The sequence below is a fragment of the Lygodium microphyllum genome, chromosome 4 (assembly GCF_053477565.2).
Source record: "Lygodium microphyllum isolate KBCC chromosome 4, Lygodium_microphyllum_v1.1.10, whole genome shotgun sequence".
NCBI classification, from domain to species: Eukaryota; Viridiplantae; Streptophyta; class Polypodiopsida; order Schizaeales; family Lygodiaceae; genus Lygodium; species Lygodium microphyllum.
The window spans coordinates 169284621-169304600 of NC_141138.1; the positions used below are offsets into that span (position 1 = coordinate 169284621).

Genomic DNA, 19980 nt, shown 5'->3' on the forward strand with positions numbered 1-19980 from the left:
TGACCAGCAATAAATGCTGGTCACATAGAAAGAAATGCTAGAAAAAATAGGGGATACCTCGAAGAAGTCCTGGATAACAAAGACAATGTCTGGCGGGTGTAGGCAGAGTGTGGAAAGCAATAACTGGCCTAGGAATGCACACAGGAAGCCAACAAATAAAGAAAAATGCAACTAAATTGCCAGAGCTCCTATGTCTTCGTTAGACTCTAACAGGAGCTCACAACCAGGAGATGACAGGCTGACATGACTAACACAAGGAAGCTAATAGTATCAAGATTACAAAGTGTAGGTTGGCTCTAGGCCATCATATATAAACCAAATACAACAGATTCAGGAACTGGAAGAAGATGAGAGTGCAAAAGGAACCCTAGGACTAGAATGACACAGGGAATCAAGAGCTTTGACAAGATTTGGCTACATGGGCTTGGGCCTTGGCTGCCAATGTTTCTAGTACACCATCTTCAAGGAAATCTCCGAGGACCGTAAAGGGATCGGGTCTTTGGTGTTTAGCTCGTGAGAAAGAGGGCAGGTCAGTTGGGTGGGTGGAAGAGCTTGGGTACTTGCAATCCCATGGAGTGATAACTCTACTAGTAGCATCAAAAGCCAACTAAGTTGGAGGGTTGCGGGTGCATGGCGATGATCGGGATGATTGCTGATGTTATTGTTCGTCTTTGGGGGCTAGTGTGTGCTTGACAACAGTAGAGACTCAAGTGGTAGGTGCATTTGAAGATTTGTCTCGATGACATGAATAACTATTGAGGGAGCCCTGTAAAGAAGAAGGGCCAGAAGGTATTTTCAGGATAAAAGTCTCCTTTGCCTTTACTTTGTCGTGTCAGGCCCTGGGTGTCGAAGTGTGCAGAAGTAGTGGATTGCTTGCCTTTGGACTCTGACCGAGATGAATAGTCTGTTGCTTGGTAGAAGGAGGGGACATCTTCTGATCCTTGTCCAAGGGCTGATCCACCAAGCCACTCTTGTGCTTTGGACATTTGCCCATGAAATGACCAAGTTGACCACAAGAGAAGCAGTGGCTAGCAAAAGTACCCCACTTGAGTCGGAACCAAAGGGGCCGCATGCCCATACAATTGAGGTGCAACCAATTGGGTCACTTCTTGGCAGTATTCCATAGCATGCACAATCAATTTCTGTTGGCTGCCTTCAGGCTGGGGGGTACCAAAACATGGCCTTTGGCAGTCATTGCATCATGGACAAAGGCCTAGTAAACAACCAGGCAATTCTCTACCTCCACCCATATAGGACATTGTTGCTTCAGTAAGGATTGGAATTTGGGCAGTGGACGCCATGAGACAACATGCATCAACAGTTTCTTGAAGAAGAGGGGCTGCTTTTGGAGGAGATCACGGGCCAAAGTTGAGTGAAGGATGACCTTATAAAATCCACGCGGACCAGGGAATATCTCCTCCACACCGTTGATCTGAAGAATAGAGGTCAGCCAATGACAGATCCTGTCAAGCATGGGAATCCGACCTGTGAAAAAGAGAATGACACCTTGCTTATGAAAATCTGAAAAAGAGCAAAGAACCTCATGAGAGTCGGCATTTCTACGTTCAGAACCTCCTCCGCATAGGCAGGGATAGCTCGGTGATTATGCTCAACACATATCTTCTAGAAGGGAGTTTGCAAACTCAAGCAATTGTTCCTAGCCTGGCTCTTGCAAATCCTGCGAAGTGGAAGCCACCTGAGCATATGAGAAAGGCGGAGAATCACCCTGTTAGAGGCCTCATGAGCAACATTAAACTCATCATGAAGATGCTTGCTGTGTTTGACAGATGGCTGGGCATCAAGGTGGGGTGAAGCCACCTCATCGATGCAGGTTACCGTGTCTTCTTCTTCAGCTGCATCTTCTTCTACTTCCATGTCCGGACCCAGGGCTGCAAGTAATGCGTCCATAGCAGGCGGATGCAAGTGCATGCCTGTCAGGTCATTGTCCCTCCGTGGTGTGCAGGTAGGGACAGCCCCAACATGCTACCTTGCCCCAACATGCAGTCAGCAAAGCAGACTAGCAAAGTTCCTGTGGTGTGCAGGTAGGGACAGCCGATGAAGAACACTGCACAGGAGAATCAATGGGCAGCCTTGAGCAGGGCAGCTTGTATACAGACAGGCAGGATAACAGGACGGCACCCCCACAGGCAGGTCGACCTTGTCAAGTATGCAGGAGTCAGCCCAAAGGGTGTGAGAAAGTCCTCGATTCTCCAACATTGTGTCAGAAGTGGATGCAATGATGCAATGAAAAATGGTGTAATAGATTGCTGAACACAAGAGACAAAGGAAAACAGAAACACTGCAAAAGAAAAGAACATTGCACAAAGAACTTAGAAGATACTCGGGAAATGGAATCCATATACCAAGATGTGACACAATACAGATCCAATATGAGTCAATGGCTATCAAGGCATCAACACCTGCTCCCTTTCTCTCTAGAATATGTAGGAGGTGAATGATGATAATGACTAAGGAGAAGCCCCAATATATAGGCCAAATCTAAGCCACAAATGATGTCAGGTCAGCCAGCAATAAATGCTGGTCAGCCAGCAATAAATGCCCTAAACACCATGAAAATGACAAATATAAAATGCCTAAAATATCTAGAATGTGCCAAGCCCTCTCCGGCATGCACAAACTCACACATGAATTGACATATCCGCTAACACATTGAAGAAGTCATCTCCAACATGGTCCGATTTTGTTGCTCTAGCACACCATTCTTTGATGGTGTGTTTCCTATGAGAGAACTTCATCAATTCCATCCTGTCTACAAAACTTTTTGAACTCCTTAGAATGGAACTCGACACCAAGATTGGCTCAAACCCCTCAAATCTGAAAGGGAAATTGTCTCAACAAATACCTTCCACCATAGAAACTAAAAAATGCCTAAGACACTCCAAAAAATAGGGGCCAAGGCCACATGTATTTGGAAAAAATATCAACCATAAGCATAAAGTATTTGGCATTCCCTAAGGAAGCATCCTTATAGGTCTGCACAAGCTGGTATGCACCAACTCTAATGGTGTAGAAACTCGTTTGGTAGCTGCCTTTGGGTTGGTGATGCTGTTTACCCCTCAAATAGTTAGGGCACAAGGTAGTAATGGAAGGGAAATCTTGTAGACTCTCAACAAGTCCCTTCCACAGTGCTCGTCTTATGGAGTCAAAATTTAGATGCCCATAGTAGGCATGCCAAAGTAGCCCAAGAGCTGAAGAAAGCATGCTATCAGGGTTGTGAGCTTGTAGAGCCCTCTTGTGTACTTGTCCACAACCACAACACATCTCTAGTGGTCTTGTCCTCCATGGTAATTGCCTCCTTGGGGAAGAGCATGTGGCATGGTAACATGGTACGGCCATTTTCTAACTTCCCATCCTAGTCCCATCTTGTCCCCATACCATTGTAGTCCCATCCCCATGTTAGAGCCCCCTTTCATGGTGATAGGGGATGGCAATTTCTATCCTTGTTCCCATCCTTGTCCACGTCCCCAAAACCTGTCCCATGTTACTTGGCCATGTGGGTCCCCATTTGTGTGAGTCCATGAACGAGAAGAAGGTTAAAACATAAATCTAATACATAAAGGACTTCAGCTACAGGTTCCTTTCTATCTAGAATGTGAGCACCGATGGGTCCTCAACGATAATGACATTGCCCCCTATAAAATAGAGGACTTGGAGCCAATCTCAACGGTGTCATATGGGATGATAAAAAACGTTGTCAGTGACCTCCTAGAAAACCGACCAAAAGGTATTGCAAGAAGTAGCTTACTCTTTCCATCTTGTTAACAATGAGTATTTGATCTTTTTGATTGGTTGAGAGGAGTAAGTGCCTTTCTCACTCTTGAGATACTACAAATGTCCAGTAGGTCCTTTCCCACCATCTTAGAGCTTGAACATGTTATATAATGGATTTCTTTTTGCATTGATTGAACTACATAATTTCAAACTAGGCCAGGCTTCAAGTTAAGTTATAATTTGAATAAATCCAATGAGTTTCTATCTTTTGCTGCCTTCCTTTGACTAGCAATATTCTCTTTGTCATGAACTCTCCATTCTCTTAAACATGATTATTCATGTACTTGTAAATGTTAGTAATTCTCTTTTAGCACTTATGTATGATAGTATTGAAAATATAATGTTGCAAGTGGATTAACTTGTTCTCCCCTCCCATTTTGGAACCAGATTGGCGAGCAAAATTTGACACTTGGTTTGAAGTTCCAAGCAAAAGGGGTCATCAATGTATATGAAAACTCATTGAAAATTTATTCATGTGGTATTTCTCGTGATATTGATTTTGAGATGATTGAAGGTGACTTTAAAGTTTTCAAAGGTACATGGCGAATGGAGCAGGTGAATTTATAAATTCCTACTTGGATATCTTACCTTATTTAAATATTTTTTAAAAAAGGAACATGTATCAACACGAATTTCCTCCTAGATCTTTTGAATTTCAACTGTATTTGGCATTGATGGAAGTGTTAGAGCCAATTTTGGTCTAGCAAAGTATTTTAGATCTCCCTCTATCGAATCACATCTTAGGATCCATTTTGGTGAGAAAGGTTCCTTTTTAACCTTGGAAGCTGTCAAGAACGTTCCAATATGCTAAATAGATTTGATTGGATTTTTCTAGTAAGTTTAATTCTTGTAAATTGCAGCTTAAGCAGAGTTGCTAAGGTGAGGGAGGAAAGAGAAAGGACACTTGAGAGAAGCATTCATGGGGCACTTTGCTATACTAGGATCAAATGATATTACTAGAAATGGTGAAAGTGACAAAGCACATCCCACCTACCGCCCTCCACAAGTGGCCCTTGTCCATGCTGCCTCTCCTCGTCCCCTTGCTTCTTGCTGCCTGCTGCCCTATATCCCATATCCCATATCTTGCACCTTGCAACTTGCAGCTTGTGCTATTATTGTACCTTGCTGCCCTATGCCTGCTCTGCTGCGCAGTGCCTTATGCCTTGCCCTTCACCCTGTACCTTGTGCTGCCATACATACTGCACTTTGTTACGTGCTTTGCTCCCTACCCCCCGCCCACTGCATGCTGCCCCACACCTGCTGCTAGTTGTGTCATAAACACCCCTTGAACCCACACCACAATCACCTTGCCATTGCCCACTCCCCCCCCACTTTCAAGCATACAAGAGTAGGTGATTGGATGTGGGGCTTCTATTCACGGTGGGCTGTATTAAATCAGGCATTCACAGCAGGGCAGCATTGGATTTCAGCCAATTTTGGCGATGAAACTTTGAAATTTCTCGCTTCGGCTTTCTCTCCATTTTCTCAGCTAATTCACAGCTTCCCTAAAGAGATCTCAGCCAAATTCAGTCTCAAGAGGGTGCAATTGAAGAATTTCAATTGCTAAACCCTAATTTACAGTAGAAATTAGGGTTCACCAGCTACCTTGGGATGAACGCTTAGAAATCAGGGCCTAGTGATTGAAATTCAGTAGCTGAAATATGGAGATTTCAGGGAACTTCAAGAGGCCAACCAACTAACATTGAAGGCTAATCCCCAAGCAAACCAATTGATTTGAAAGCTTGTTGATTGCTATGGATAGCAACATGTATTGAAGATTGAAGGAAATCAGGCTGGATCTCAGTGTACTTAAACCTTTAGTAATACAAGTTAAAGAAATACTACAAGGGGCCCCAGTTTCAGGGCCAATGGGTGTCCAATGTCTAAGATTAAGTGGTAACATTTACATTTTCAGTTTATGTGAATTTATACTTGTTGTAATTAGTGTTAAATCAGGTTATCTACTATCCTATCTGAGAAGGAAGGTTGGTTACGTGGTTCCATTGCTGGGATACCATCAATTCCCTTGACTTGGTGCCCCCAGTACCTAATTGGAAGTCAGAAGCTTTACTCTAGTGCTGACATTGTGTTTAGTTGAGCATTTACAAGTAGAGATGATGTCTCTCAATCTGAAAAAATTCACTAAATGTTGAAAGGAAAGGCAATGCCTAATCTTGGACAATGCACTTAGCATGGGCAACAAGCTGAGAATGAGGGAATTGGATAAGAGATGGGTCCTTCTAGGTCTCTTGAAGCTGATGATCAGTAAGAAGGAGAGGAATTTGATGACTAGTTTAAAGATCAACTGAGGATAAGAGCTTAAATGCTTGTGCAATTGGCAAAAGATCCTCGGTTTATGCACTTTTTGAACCCCTTATAGGAGGGTAGCAAAGGCAAGAAGAGGAAATCATCTTCAAGAGATTTAGGACAACAAGATGCACCAAAGGAAGAGCTAATGCAGCAACATGATATTTCAAATGTGGGTAGTGAGCATAAGCAAATGATGCTAGTGGGGCAATTGATACATATGCAAGGCTAACTTGAAAGTGCCAATCCATGCATGCTAATGTAGGTCACTTGGGGTACTTTGGTTTTCCAAGCAATTGTTGATGATGCTTCAACCATGGGCATGCAAGAATTAAATGCATTTGGTATACAGCCACCTATGCATGGTATGCAAGGCCCAATATATCTAGGTATGGAAAGTGGAATGAGAAACCCAATATATAGCAATGCTGGTATGATGTTGGGGCACAAAAAAGCAAGTTTGGCAATGTAGCCCAGTATGTTTGGGACTCATGGTATTAATGCTGGCTATGCAAATGCTTCATATAGTGCTGATCATGAGAGAAATGTAGCTATCAATGCATGCAATGTATAGGAAAATATATCTTAGTGTGGTTGGTAGTATGCAAATTGAAAATTCCTATGCATAGTCACATTGCAATAGTCTAATTTATGCAAACAAGAATGTTTCCTAGTGCATGTGGTGCTCCTAGCATGTCAAGTATTCATGAGGGGCTAGTAAAGTGGATGCGAGGTTTCATGCTGGTTAATATAGAATTATAGTAATGTGAAAGTACAAAGGATCTCCATGCTCTAGAGAGATAAAGGCCTAGGGCCTAGTGGAGGTTCCAAGGCAAGTGAAGTTAGAGGTAAAATTTCCATGTGCTTCTTGGTGAAGTTTAACTATTATTTTACCTATGTAAGGATGCAAATGAATGGAAGTAATGTTTCACCTATGTATGGATGCAAATGGATGGATGTGTTGGGGGTAAAGGTGCCTGTGCCTAGCTGCCTATGTATGAGTTACACTGACAGTACTTGCACACTTGTACCCCGCAGGTGGTGGGCGCCCATCACTGCCACTTCATTCTTTATTCTTTCAATGACATTTGAATAAATGGAAGGCCAGTCAACATTGTGACTGTTAGAGTTTCCACATCTTGTGTGTGTCTCTCTCTTGCTCTTACTCCTTCCACCATAGCTCTTGCTTCCTCTCCATGCTTCCACTTTAGGGCTCACTCCCTTCAACTGGTATCAGAGCCATCTTCCCCGAGTACTCGAGCCTGATCCGGCATTGCTTCAGCTTATGGAGAATACCTTCAGTTCATAGTTTTCATGGTAGCCATGCCTCAGCTTGAAGTGGTATGTATTGTTGTTCACTTACTTCCCAGCTTGTCTAGGCATGTTCCGGAGCTTCATTGAGCTTCCCCTAAGCTCCCCTTGAGCCCCATTGGCATCAGCCCAACTAGCAGTGAGCCCAAGACAGCAGGCATAATTTGCATTGTCTAGGCTGCCCCTCTTTTTGATTAGACTTGGTCCATTCCACCTCATCTCTAGATTTTGGCATTGCTTCCGGCCTTGGGAAATCACTTGGCATCGTACTTGAAGGCTGACACCTTTGGCATGAGTTTGGGCATCAATTGGAGCTCCTGGGATCAGCCATTAGCTCATTGTTTATGACAGTTTGCTGTAATACAGTTCTGGACAGCCCTTCACTCATTGTCTAGAGGTCACTTATGCTTCCCGGGATGTCTATTTGATGTGGGATCACTTGGAGATGCTATGTCAATGTCTTGGAATGCTATTGGACAGATTGAGCACTCATTTGCTTAGTTTTACAGAGGTTTTTTTACTGCTGTAATAAGCAGGGCTGAATGCTATTTTGTCAGAGAAACTTCATGCCTATTGCTTATTGATGCTTACCAACTATTCGGCATGCTACAATGATGTCTATGGTTGACGCCACATACTTGGTTATGCTTTTGGAATGCTTGGGCTGAGATTGAAGCTCGGTCTCATTAATCTTCACTGTCATCTCTCACAGCAAGCATTTTTGAGACACTTCATGCCTCTTATCATTGGATGATACATGACCCATTTGCTAGATGTATTCTGATATGGATGCTACATTCTTGATTGTGTTATGATGGACATTGAGCTTCGCATTTGACTTACACTTGAGCTATCTTGGAGCTTGGATACTTGACATTGGTTGTTATTTACCTCATTGGATGCTACAATAAGAGCTTTATTGACTACATTGGGTTTTGATGCTCGTGATGTCTGTTACTTGGATCTTGGATGTATGGATACTACTCACATGAGGTTTTAGGGTTTTGATACTCCTGATGTTTGTTACTTGGATCTTGGATGCATGGATGCTACTCACATGAAGTTTTGAGCTTTGCTTGCTCATCTAGCATTTGACTTTTGTTCCAATGGGAGCCGCTACTTGACACTTGGATGTACTACAGAGCTTTTGGTTATATAGTTGAGCTTGAGCTTATTACAGTGAGACAGTGGGACTCATTGTGACATGTATATGCTCTCTTGATACTCATTGGATGCAATTACCCTATCATGGGCTGATTTGATTTTTTGTCTTAGACCTAGTACTTATGTCTGTCAAAGTGTTGTCAGTGGTATTTATATGCCTTCGGGTTATGTATTGAGCCTTGCTTAGTGGATTATGCATCTGGCGATTCTCCTCATTTATCTTGAGACCTATCCTGTGCATGACATCTATGCCTCTTGTATGTATGGTTATTGACACATTGGAGTTGTGACAGTCTTTAGTGCCAGTTGTTCCTGGCTTTTCTTTTCTTGGTTGCTCATAGTTGATTGTTTGCATATTGCTGCAATTTATTACAGCAACCTGTCATTTCAATTCTATTCATTCTATTTGAGGGCAGTCACTTGGGTCAGACAGTTTCTTGCCTACAGTTTGTGGACAGCTCATTACTTTGGCAGTTCCCTTGGTTTTAGGTTGATTTGGCAGTGGTTTTGGGGCTAATTTGCAGGTTATTACAGCAGCTTGCTTTGCCCTTCTGCGCACTTTCTTGGTCCCATCATGGCTGGTGGTTCTAATGATAGTGCTATCTTTAATTTGACAAGTTTAATGGCACCAACTACAGCTATTGGAAGGCCCAATTCTGGCAAGTTTTAGTGTAGAAAATGTAGATTAAGCCTTTGAAACATGAGGGTGTCAAGCCCGAACGTTTTTCTCTTGATACTTCACAGCTGACTGATATCTTATCAGGCTATACTCAATGTTGGTTGATAAATTTAGGGGCTTCCTTTCATGTGATGCCTCATAGAGAGTGGTTTCACTCCTATCGCAGTATGACTGGATCTGTCCATTTGGGTAATGACCTAGCATTAAAGATAGTTAGTATTGATGATGTCCATCTACAGTTTGGTTTAGGCAGCATGTTCACTCTTCATGATGTGTATCATGTACCAACTCTCACGAAGAGCCTTATCTTTGTTTGACACTTTGGATGATGCAAGCTATATTGTCTCTTTTGGCGATTCCTCATGGAAGATCACCTATGAGAATCTTGTCATTGCATGTGATGCTAAGTCCAATACTCTCTACCCCTTGCTTGTATCTGGATCAATTGACTATGTTTTGGTAGTGAATGCAATTTCACATGTATCTCTTTGGCATCATCGCCTTGGGTACATGTCCTTGAAAGGAATGAAAATGCTTACTTGTTTGCAGTATCTTTCATCCCTTGACTATAAGTGCTTTGAGTCTTGTGATCATTGTTTATATGGCAGACAAATACGCAATATGCATAAAAAGTTTGATATGACACGTATGGGTGAGCCATTAGCTCTTGTTCATTCAGATGTATGTGGTCCCATGCCCTGCAAGTCATTAGGTGGCACAAAGTATTTCATTACTTTCATTAATGACTGTACACATAAGGTCTGGGCCTATCCTATTAAGCAGAAATCAGAAGTCTTGGCTACATTTCAACATTGGCTTGCTTTAGTTGAGAACCCGTCTGGGTATAGGCTGAAATGCCCAAGGTTAGATAATGGGGGTGAGTATGTTTCTAAAGCCTTTGAGCAGTTTTGTAACAAGAGGGGTATTAAGCGTCAGTTGATCGCCTTGTGCAATCCACCCCAAAATGGTATAGCTAAGTGCATGAATAGGACAATTCAAGAGCGAGTTTGTAGTATGCTTAGCCAAGCATACTTAGCATAGCATTTTTGGATTGAGGCAGCTACTACTGTTGTACGCTTGATTAATCGATCTCCATGTACTACCCTTGACTATTAGGTTAGAGAGGAGGTATAGTTTGAAAAACCTCCATTATATGTTCATTTGTGTGTCTTTGGTTGTGAGGCTTTCTGCCATGTTTCCAAGAATAAGTGCAATAAGCTGGATCCTAAGTTTGTGAAATGCATCTTTCTTGGTTATGGATGTTAGAATATCAAGCTCTTACATGTGTGTTTGACCGACATGACACAGCTAGTCTGGCTAGATCAGTTAGGTACATTAAATAAGTCGGTTCTACTTCTGGTGTGAATGGTTCTTATGACCTTAGGTTGTATATGCACAAAGTGTGTGTTGAATGGATAATAAGAAGAATGAAGAGAGGAAGCATGTTGCTTCACTCTGTGTCTTCCTCACTACCTGCATCTCTGAAAGATAACATGGTATCAGAGCCATGAATGGGCTCACTGGTGGAATGCACTGGAAAAGAAGACTTGAAGCTTGAAGACAGAGTGTATCTATGAAGTAACAAGGCTGCCATTGTTACTCTATCAAGGTATGTGTCAGGGTCTATGCATTCTATCTATGCAAGAGCTTGTTATAGCTTGTTGGGCAGTCTCTCAGGGCATCATTAAGCACTAGAGTGTGCTCTATGGTCATCATTGTCATCGAATGCTGCTGCTGCACACTCCAGACCAGTCTGTGTGTTTGCGCTTGCTGTGGCTGAAGGCATATCTCACTACAACACAAGGCATTTGAAGCTCCTCAAGCAATCTACAGCTTGCTTATACACCTTGGAAGGTGGTTGAAGGTCTTGGCATGCTATTACTTGGATGTGTGCTCAGTTATGAGCTACAGATCTGATCTACAGATCTGAAATAGCAGCAGTTCAGCTGTAAACAGTGATATGGCAGCTTGTATCTGATCTTGGTTGGAGCTTGAAGCTCTCTGACATGCTTTATGGACCTCATTGGAGCCTAGGAGCACTCTGAAAGACATATGTATCAGTTCTCATGCCTTTGAGCTGAAATTTCTTGAAGGAAGTACTCAAATCTGGAAGTGTAAACAGGCTGGAAACCTGTCTCAAAACAGTGGGCAGCAAGCATTAGCTTCCATTGAAGCATTACATAACACTTGGCTGGCATTTATCATATGTATGACATGGGATATGTCTGCTGGAGGTTTATGGATTGGGTTGAGCATCAAGTGATCATGGAAGTTGAAGTCTAAGGCTGGTGATTACTGCAGTGACATTGTCTCAGTGGTTGCAAGCAGTAAATGCAATCTATGAATTGGATTCATGAAGACAGGATGCCTATAGTTATCCGAATGCTCATGTATTGAACCTAACACTTCAAAGTGAATGTCTGACATGATTTGAGGCTGCTTTGAAGCTGGATTGACTTTGGTTTACTGAGAAGTTGCTGATTGCAATCTGTAAGCAGAAGGTTTGATACTTATACCTGCTATCTATGCACTGACTTGTGCCCCATTGGTTATGCTCGGATTGCTACATGTACTAGCAGATGTCTATGAAGGTTTGGGACATGTATGACATGTATATCACTCAGTTTTGGGCTTGAAATCACTGCTGGTCATTCACAGAATTACAGTTTTCAGACTGCATGTATGTATCTTGGCAGTGAGGTTGGAAGAGGTTCAACTGAAGTAAATACATTGCATCTGTACTGCCTGTTTTGCCTACAAGTTAGGCCACTTGGTTGTGGGCTGTTTTGGACTGTCAGTGGGCTGAAATACCCTGTTTTTTTTACTGCAATTAATTGCAGAAAACTGTCATAAACAGTTTCGGACTGAAGTTGAACTGTTAAGAAGATCTTGGTTTGCAGGTAGTCAGGCAGGGTCTACAACATGGCAAATGCTGATAGAACTGATAATGTAACCCAAATTGTGGGAGAAAAGCTTGATAGCAACAATTATGCAATATGGAAGTTCCGCATGGAGAACTTTCTAATAGGCAAAGGATACTGGGACTTAGTGACAGGTGTTGAGGCTGAACCTGAAGTTCCAGAAAGGAATCCTACAGCTGATCAAAGACGAGCACATCGAGCTTGGACGGAAAGAGCTCGCAGGGTTTTACATTGGTTGTCATTATGTATCTCGGATGCTATGGTGATGCAGATCATGAACTGTAAATCCCCAGCAGATACATGGAATATATTAGTCAAATACTATGGCACAACCACAAGTGCCAGGAAGATACAATTGAAGCAGAAATTCAATAACATGGAGAGGAAGAACAGATCCATACAAGATTATGTCACAGAGGTTAAGACCATAGCAGATCAGCTGGCATCTGTTGGTTCACAGGTTGAAGATGAGAATATGGTTGCAGTGACCTTAAATGGCTTGGGTCCTGAGTACAATGACACTTCAGTGTCTGTGCGGGCTGAAATGCCTGACTTTAATGAGCTGGTTGTATTATTGATTCATGAAGAGGTGAAGCTTAGCTTAGCTACAGGGTCAAGCAATTCAAAGAATAAGGATGTAATTTTTTACTCGCATCAGCGTGGCCGTGGCAGCCGTGGTAGGGGTTATGGATCTGGAAGAGGAGGCCAGTAAAATGCATCCTATGCTAATAGCAATCAGCAGTCATCAAATGCAAGAGGTGGTGGAAATTTTCGAGGCAGGGGGAGAATTAACTCCCGTGGCAGAGGTTCATGGTAGCAACAACGTCAGTCAGACAATCCAAATAAGGATAAGGATTGTCACTACTGCGGAAAGTATGGGCTTATTGCAAAGGACTGCTGGAAGAATTAGGGAAACCAGAAGGGCAAGCAGCATGAACATTATGCTACGTCCAGTCAGGCAGATGACTCTGGTGATAGACTGTTTGCCATGCAATATGTCAAAGATAAGGCTGCTGAAAAATCATCTGATGATGCAGTGTGGTACATTGACTCAAGGGTATCGAAGCACATGACCCCTCACGGTGAGTGGTTCACTGATATGGTGGCTGAAAAGCATGGCTATGTATGCACAGGTGATGACACGCAGCATAGCATTGAACATAAAGGCAAAGTGCCTCTTGTGGTTCATGATGGCAGGAAGAAAAATTTGCATGATGTCTTGCATGTTCCTTCAATTACGAAGAACTTGTTGTCTGTTGGTCAGATGACGGAGCAGAATTTGCAGGTTAGATTCAATAAGCATGGTTGCTTTATTGAAGAGTTTGGCAATGGCTGCAAGTTGATAGCTCGTGGTCATAGGAATGGCAGAATGTTTACTCTTGATGCTTCTTTGCCAGAGCTGAATTCAACTATGTTTGCCCATGGTTCTGGCACTGTTAGGGATTTGGAAATATGGCACAAGAGAGTGGGGCATGTCAATTTGCAAAGGCTGCAAATTATGCAAAAGAAACAGTTGGTTACAGGTTTACCCAAGTTCCAATATTCAGATATTGGTCATGTATGTGAGGCTTGCCAATTCGGTGAGCAGTCACGATTGCCGTTTGTCAGGCATGTAAGATAGAGTACACGCCCATTGCAGTTAGTGCACTCTGATGTTTGGGGGCTAGCTCATAATGTATCTATGGGAGGTTCCAGATATTATGTATCTTTCATTGACGACTACAGTCGCTATACTTGGCTTTACATATTGAAAACAAAAGATGAGGTCTTTGCTGTTTTTCAATAATTTAAAGCACAGGTTGAGAAGGAGTTTGAATGCTACATCTCTTGCTTGAGATCTGATAGTGGTGGGGAGTATGTATCAAATGAATTTGATGATTTCTTGGCTAAAAATGGCATTCGTAGGCAGCTCACCTGCAGCTACACTCCGCAGCAGAACGGAGTAGCTGAAAGGAAGAATAGGGTTCTGATGGAAGTTGCTAGGGCCATGATGAATGAAAAGCATATGCCGCTTTACTATTGGGCAGAGGTTGTTATGATAGCCGTATATATTTTGAACAGGACTCCCACTGCAGGTATTCATGAGATGACACCGTTTGAGAAGCTGTATGGCTATAAGCCGGATGTAAGTCACATGAAAGTCTTTGGCTGTCTTGCTTATGTGCATATTCCAGATGAGAAAAGGAAGAAGCTGGATCCCAAAGCGCATAAGTGTGTTTTCATTGGATATTCGCAGGAGAAGAAGGCATACAAATGCTATGATCCCTCTACCAGGGAGACTTTGGTAAGCCGGGATGTTATCTTTGATGAGATGGGCTCTTGGTATGTATCATCAGTTGCAGTGCCAGCGGATATGCCTCCCACTCATGTTTCTACAGTTGATTTACAGCAGAGCACTGCTATGACAGGACCTCGTAGTCAGACAATATCCCCATGGACAGGGAGATTGAGGAGCTCGCCGTCCACTGACACCAGTATGTCAGTGAGGGGGAGACATGATGTCTTGGATAGCAAAGGAAAAGAGAAAGTTATTGAGGATGCATCTGGTATGATGACACTTGGCAGAATGACTTCTGGCTATGAGTCTGGTGATACTTTAGACAACGAACTTGGTATTCCGACTATCTATACGCGTGGCACAAGGCAGAGCAGGTATATTCCGCCTCATGAGAGAGGGGAATCGAGTAGTGCACCACAGCTTAGACGCTCACAGAGGGTTAGATACCCTGTTGACAGGTTGACATACAGTGGCTACTCCGCAAAGCATTATGCTTACATGACAAAAGTGATGGAGGTCAAAGAACCAGGTACATATGCTGAAGCAGTGAAAGATGAGAATTGGTGTGTAGCCATGGATGAAGAAATGAATGCCTTGGCTGAAAATAAGACATGGGATTTAGTGCCACTGCCTGAAGGGAAAAAGACCATTGGCTGCAAATGGGTCTACAAAATCAAATGCAAGTCAGATGGCAGTGTGGAGAGATATAAAGCCAGGCTGGTTGCAAAGGGGTATGCCCAAGAATATGGACTTGATTATGAGGAAACATTCAGCCCTGTTGCCAAGATGGCAACCATTCGCACTGTGATTGCCTTGGCTGCTGCTAAAGGCTGGAAATTGCAGCAGATGGATGTTAAGAATGCATTTCTTAACGGTGACCTAGCAGAGGATGTTTATATGGTTCAACCGGAAGGGTATGTTCACCCTGATTTTCAGCATTATGTATGTAGGCTAAAAAAGGCATTGTACGGGCTGAAGCAGGCTCCAAGAGCTTGGCATGCTAAGATCAATAACTACTTGCAGAGATTGGGTTTTGCTGTTGGCAAGGCTGATCACAGCCTATTTACAAAGAAGACTGGTAGTGGTTTAGTAGTGCTGGTCATATATGTTGATGATTTGATAATCACTGGTGATGATGACTTGGGCATACAACATGTAATGAAGATGCTGAAATCTGAATTTGACATGAAAGACTTGGGAGAACTGAAGTATTTCTTGGGCATTGAGGTAGTTCCAGCTGACAATGGGTTATAGCTGATGCAGAAGCACTATGCCGTAGAGATGCTGAAGAAGTATGGCATGGCTGAATGCAAACCACCTCTTGATCAAAATGTCAAGCTAGATATGAACACTGGGGCTGAAGTAGAGGATGTGACTATGTACAGGCAGATGGTTGGCAGCTTGATTTACTTGACCATCACTAGGCCGTATTTGAGCTATGCTGTAGGGCTCATAAGCCAGTTTATGCAGAAGCCTAGAAAGCCGCACTTGGATGTAGTTAGACGCATTATGAGATATGTTAAGTCCACTGTAAAGTATGGGCTCTTCTATGTCAGAGATAAGCCCTTGATATTGACTGGATACACGGATGCAGATTGGGCAGGCTGCTCATATGACCGTAGATCTACGAGTGGATATGCATTTGGATTTGGTAGCGGCATGATTAGCTGAAGCAGCAAGAAGCAGCCTACGGTTGCTTTGTCGAGTACTGAGGCAGAGTACAGAGGAGCTGCATTGGCAGCATGCGAGATTTCATGGCTGCTCAAGCTTATGGCTGATTTGGACATACAAGTAGATGCTCCAGTGAAGTTACTATGTGATAATTTGAGTAGTGTACTCCTGGCTATGAATCCAGTCTATCATGCCAGGACGAAACACATAGAGGTACACTACCATTTCATCAGAGAGACGGTTCTTGCAGGACGAGTTGATCTTATGCATGTAAAGATAGATGAACAGGTTGCAGATATCTTTACCAAGTCCTTGGGTAAAGATAAGTTCTGTGGTTTTAGACAGCTGCTTGGAGTACAGATGCTGTCTTGAGCTTGAGGGGGAGTGTTAGAATATCAAGCTCTTACATGTGTGTTTGACCGACATGAGCTGGACACAGCTAGTCTGGCTAGATCAGTTAGGTACATTAAATAAGTCGGTTCTACTTGTGGTGTGAATGGTCCTTATGACCTTAGGTTGTATATGCACAAAGTGTGTGTTGAATGAATAATAAAAAGAATGAAGAGAGGAAGCATGTTGCTTCACTCTGTGTCTTCCTCACTACCTGCATCTCTGAAAGATAACAATGGAGATGTAGGTGAGATGGGCTATTGCCTATGGGATCCGCATGCTTGGAAAATTATCCGCAACCATGATGTTTTCCATGAGAAAAAAATGCATAAGCAACTTGAGCATGTCGTTGAGGTATGTATGGTGATATTTTAGGAGGAGCCTCTTGCTACAGTACAAGCAGCTAGATAGCCTATAGCATCGGCTCATGCTTCAGTGGCCCAGGTCCCTAATGCTCCACAAGATGTACAGGCCCCACAGTTTGTTTTGAGGCGGTTTACTAGAGATAGATGATAGCCTCAACGTTTTGTGCCCTCTATGTATTATGTTGTGGTGACAAATGCTAGTGAGCCTCTTACTTATAATGAGGCCATGCATAGAGGTGATAGTTACTCTTGGGAGAGGGCCATGCAGTTAGAGTATGACTTATTGCAGAAAAATCATATGTGGGATTTGGTTCCTTTGCTTAGTGGAAAGCGTGCTTTGCCTTGCATGTGGGTGTACAAGTTGAAAAGCACCCCTGGACACCCAAGCTAGCATATAAGGCCAAATTGGTTGCTAAAGGTTTCAACCAGGAGCATGGTGTGGACTTTAATGAAGTCTTTTCTCTTGTTGTGAAGATGACACTGGCTTTGGTTGCTCAGCTTGACTTGGATCTTTATTAGATGGATATCAAGACGGCTTTTCTTGATGGGAACTTGCATGATAAGATCTACATGGAGCTGCCTAAGTGTTAAGAAGACTGCTAGGGTTTGCACTGAGGACACATAGAGTGTACGACCACGACAGAAACACAAAGACACAGATACAGGCACAAAGGGCAAAACTCAAACCCTAAACGCAAAACTCAAAACTCAAACCCTAAACGCAAAACTCAAAACTCAAACACAAAAACTCAAATACAAACAGAAGAAGGGAAAGAGAGAACACAACTTTGAAGTGAATGAATGATGTAAATGAATGTAAGAGTGTATAGTGTGCTCAAGGGCAGAGCAATGCCGGTGTGTGACGTCTACCGAAGACGGATCCCAAGTCTGTGACCACCAGTTGGAGTGAAGGAGTGCTGAATAGTGAATGGCAGCAGGCTGGTCACCAAAACGCAGTAGTCTGGAGGCTAGAAACTGGTAAACGCAGCAGTGTACCACTGATCGGGGGCTGGAAACTGTGCATAGTCTGTTGTAAACAGCAGGCTGAAAAGTGCCTGAGAGTGTCAGGGCCTACAATGCTGAAAACGCAGGCTGGCTGACCTTGGAGATGATGGACAGCAAGCTGAACAACAGTCTGGAACAGTTTGGAGCAATTGCCAGCAGCTGAGAGCTGTCGCCTACAGCAATGGACAGGCTGAAGATGATGTGGCTGCAGTCGATGATGGCTGGACAGCAGATGTAGGCGGGCTGCAGGCTGGAAACTGGGCGCCAACAGCAGCAGAGGGTGTGTGGGCTGGTGTAACCTGCAAATAAGGACAATGGCTGAATGGGGGCAGCCTGTCTATTTATAGATGTGGAAGGGCGTCCCAAAAATTAGGGTTTCCACTAAACTTTCTCGAACCGCTCCCCGTTTTGGGGTTTCCATTGAACTCTCTCGAACCACTCCCTGTTTTAGGGTTTTACTCTAAAAGAGCATTTTTAGTGTGTTTTGGGGCTGTTTAAGAGACTAATCAATAAATAATGCATATTTTAGCTCAACACTAAGGGCTTTGCAGAACCTGGCAAGAACCACCTAGTGTGCCGATTGAGAAAGAGCCTTTATGGCCTTAAGCAAGCACCTAGGGAATGATACAAGTTTGATGCTTTTATGTATTCACAGGGATATTCCTGTAGTGATATGGATACGTGTTTATACAAGAAGGCGGCTCATAATGGTAGCCTTATGATTTTGATACTCTATGTGGATGATATGTTGATTGCTAGGAGTGCTCATGATGAGTCAGGTATCTTGAAAGGTCAACTCAAGAAGAGCTTTGAGATGAAGGACACGGGACATGCCTTACGTATTCTTGGAATGCGCATTACGTCCAATTGCTCTAAGGGGCTCCTTTACTTGTCACAGAAGGAGTACATTAAGAAAGTCCTTGAGCGGTTTCATTTGTAGGATGTTAAGCCTATTGATTGTCATTTACCTTCTCATGTGAAGGTTAGTTAGACCGATTGCTTGCAGTCTAATGAGTAGAAGGTCGAGATAGCCAAGATCCCTTATGTATTCACAGTGGACATTTGATGTATATGATGATAGTCACTTATCTTGACATAGCGTTTGCAGTGGGAGTTGTGGCACACTATATGGCTACACTTGGCAGATGGCATTGGGATGCTGTTAAGGGTATCATGAGATACCTGAAGGGCACAACAGCATTTGTTATGGTGGCCATGATACAGGAGTTGTTGAGCTAAAAATGCATTAGCTTCACTTAAATAGTCCCAAAATATGCTTAATCAAGGAAGAAACCTTGTTTGTTTAAAAAGAAATGGATTTCTAGAGAGTGTTTGTATCCCATAAGCACAAACCCACTTGGGAGAGCCCAAACTTTCTATAAATAGGTATGTTGCCCTTCATTCAGCCCTCATCTCGTTTTTGCAAGTTTCAGATGTTTTCAGCTTGCTATCTATATTCCGTTTGCGGAGGACATCATAGTCCAAGCTGTCCATTGTAGCCTTCACTCATCTGGGGTTTATTTTGAACCCTCTATCATCATTTTGCTATTGTTTTCAGCCAGGTGATTGCTGCTGTCTACCCATCCAGCTGTCGTATAGCCTGCCACGTTAGCATACTGCTGCATTTGCAGGTCCCAGTTGCGGCCGTGCAGATTTTCTCTCTCCTCTTAGCTATCGCTGCAGTTTTTTTCTCTCCTTAGCATGCTTTTGCTGTTTCCTCTCTCTTTAGACTGTCGCTGTTGTTTTCTTTCTCCTCCTAGCTGCGTTCATTGTTTTCTTTCTCCTCACCTACGTTTTTAGTCTTTCTCTCTCCTCACTTGCGTTTTTAGTCTTTCTCTCTCCTCCACTGCTGTTTGTATTAGATTAAGCCTTCCTTGGTTGCCTTTGCTGGTGTTTGACATTCGAAGGCTGCCTTGCTGCAATTCGGGCTTTGTTCGGAGTACGACACTCTCCAGCGCATTACCCTTGTTCTGATCCTTGAGATACAAGAGTTCGAGGTACAATATTCATTCACTGCATAGTGTGTTTGCTACATGAGCATTGTATAATCAATAGCCGTATCATTTCATTGATTCTCTGTACTCATTGTCTTTGAGT

At 43.1% G+C, this 19980-nt stretch overlaps 1 protein-coding gene across 3 annotated transcripts in view; it reads left to right on the forward strand.

The window, feature by feature from the left end:
• The window catches only part of LOC148037885 (Polyketide cyclase / dehydrase and lipid transport protein), a 77355-nt gene that overhangs the window by 11835 nt on the left and 45540 nt on the right, over positions 1-19980 (forward strand). The window contains exon 2 of one of the 3 annotated variants that reach the window (XM_087676850.1): positions 4180-4327. The exons of 1 other annotated variant lie outside the window; for it this stretch is intronic. In XM_087676850.1, the coding sequence (XP_087532976.1) occupies positions 4180-4327 (148 nt within the window). Of the gene's footprint in view, positions 1-4179; positions 4348-19980 lie in introns of all 3 variants that reach the window. One more of the 3 variants, XM_087676847.1, reaches the window with a different exon arrangement.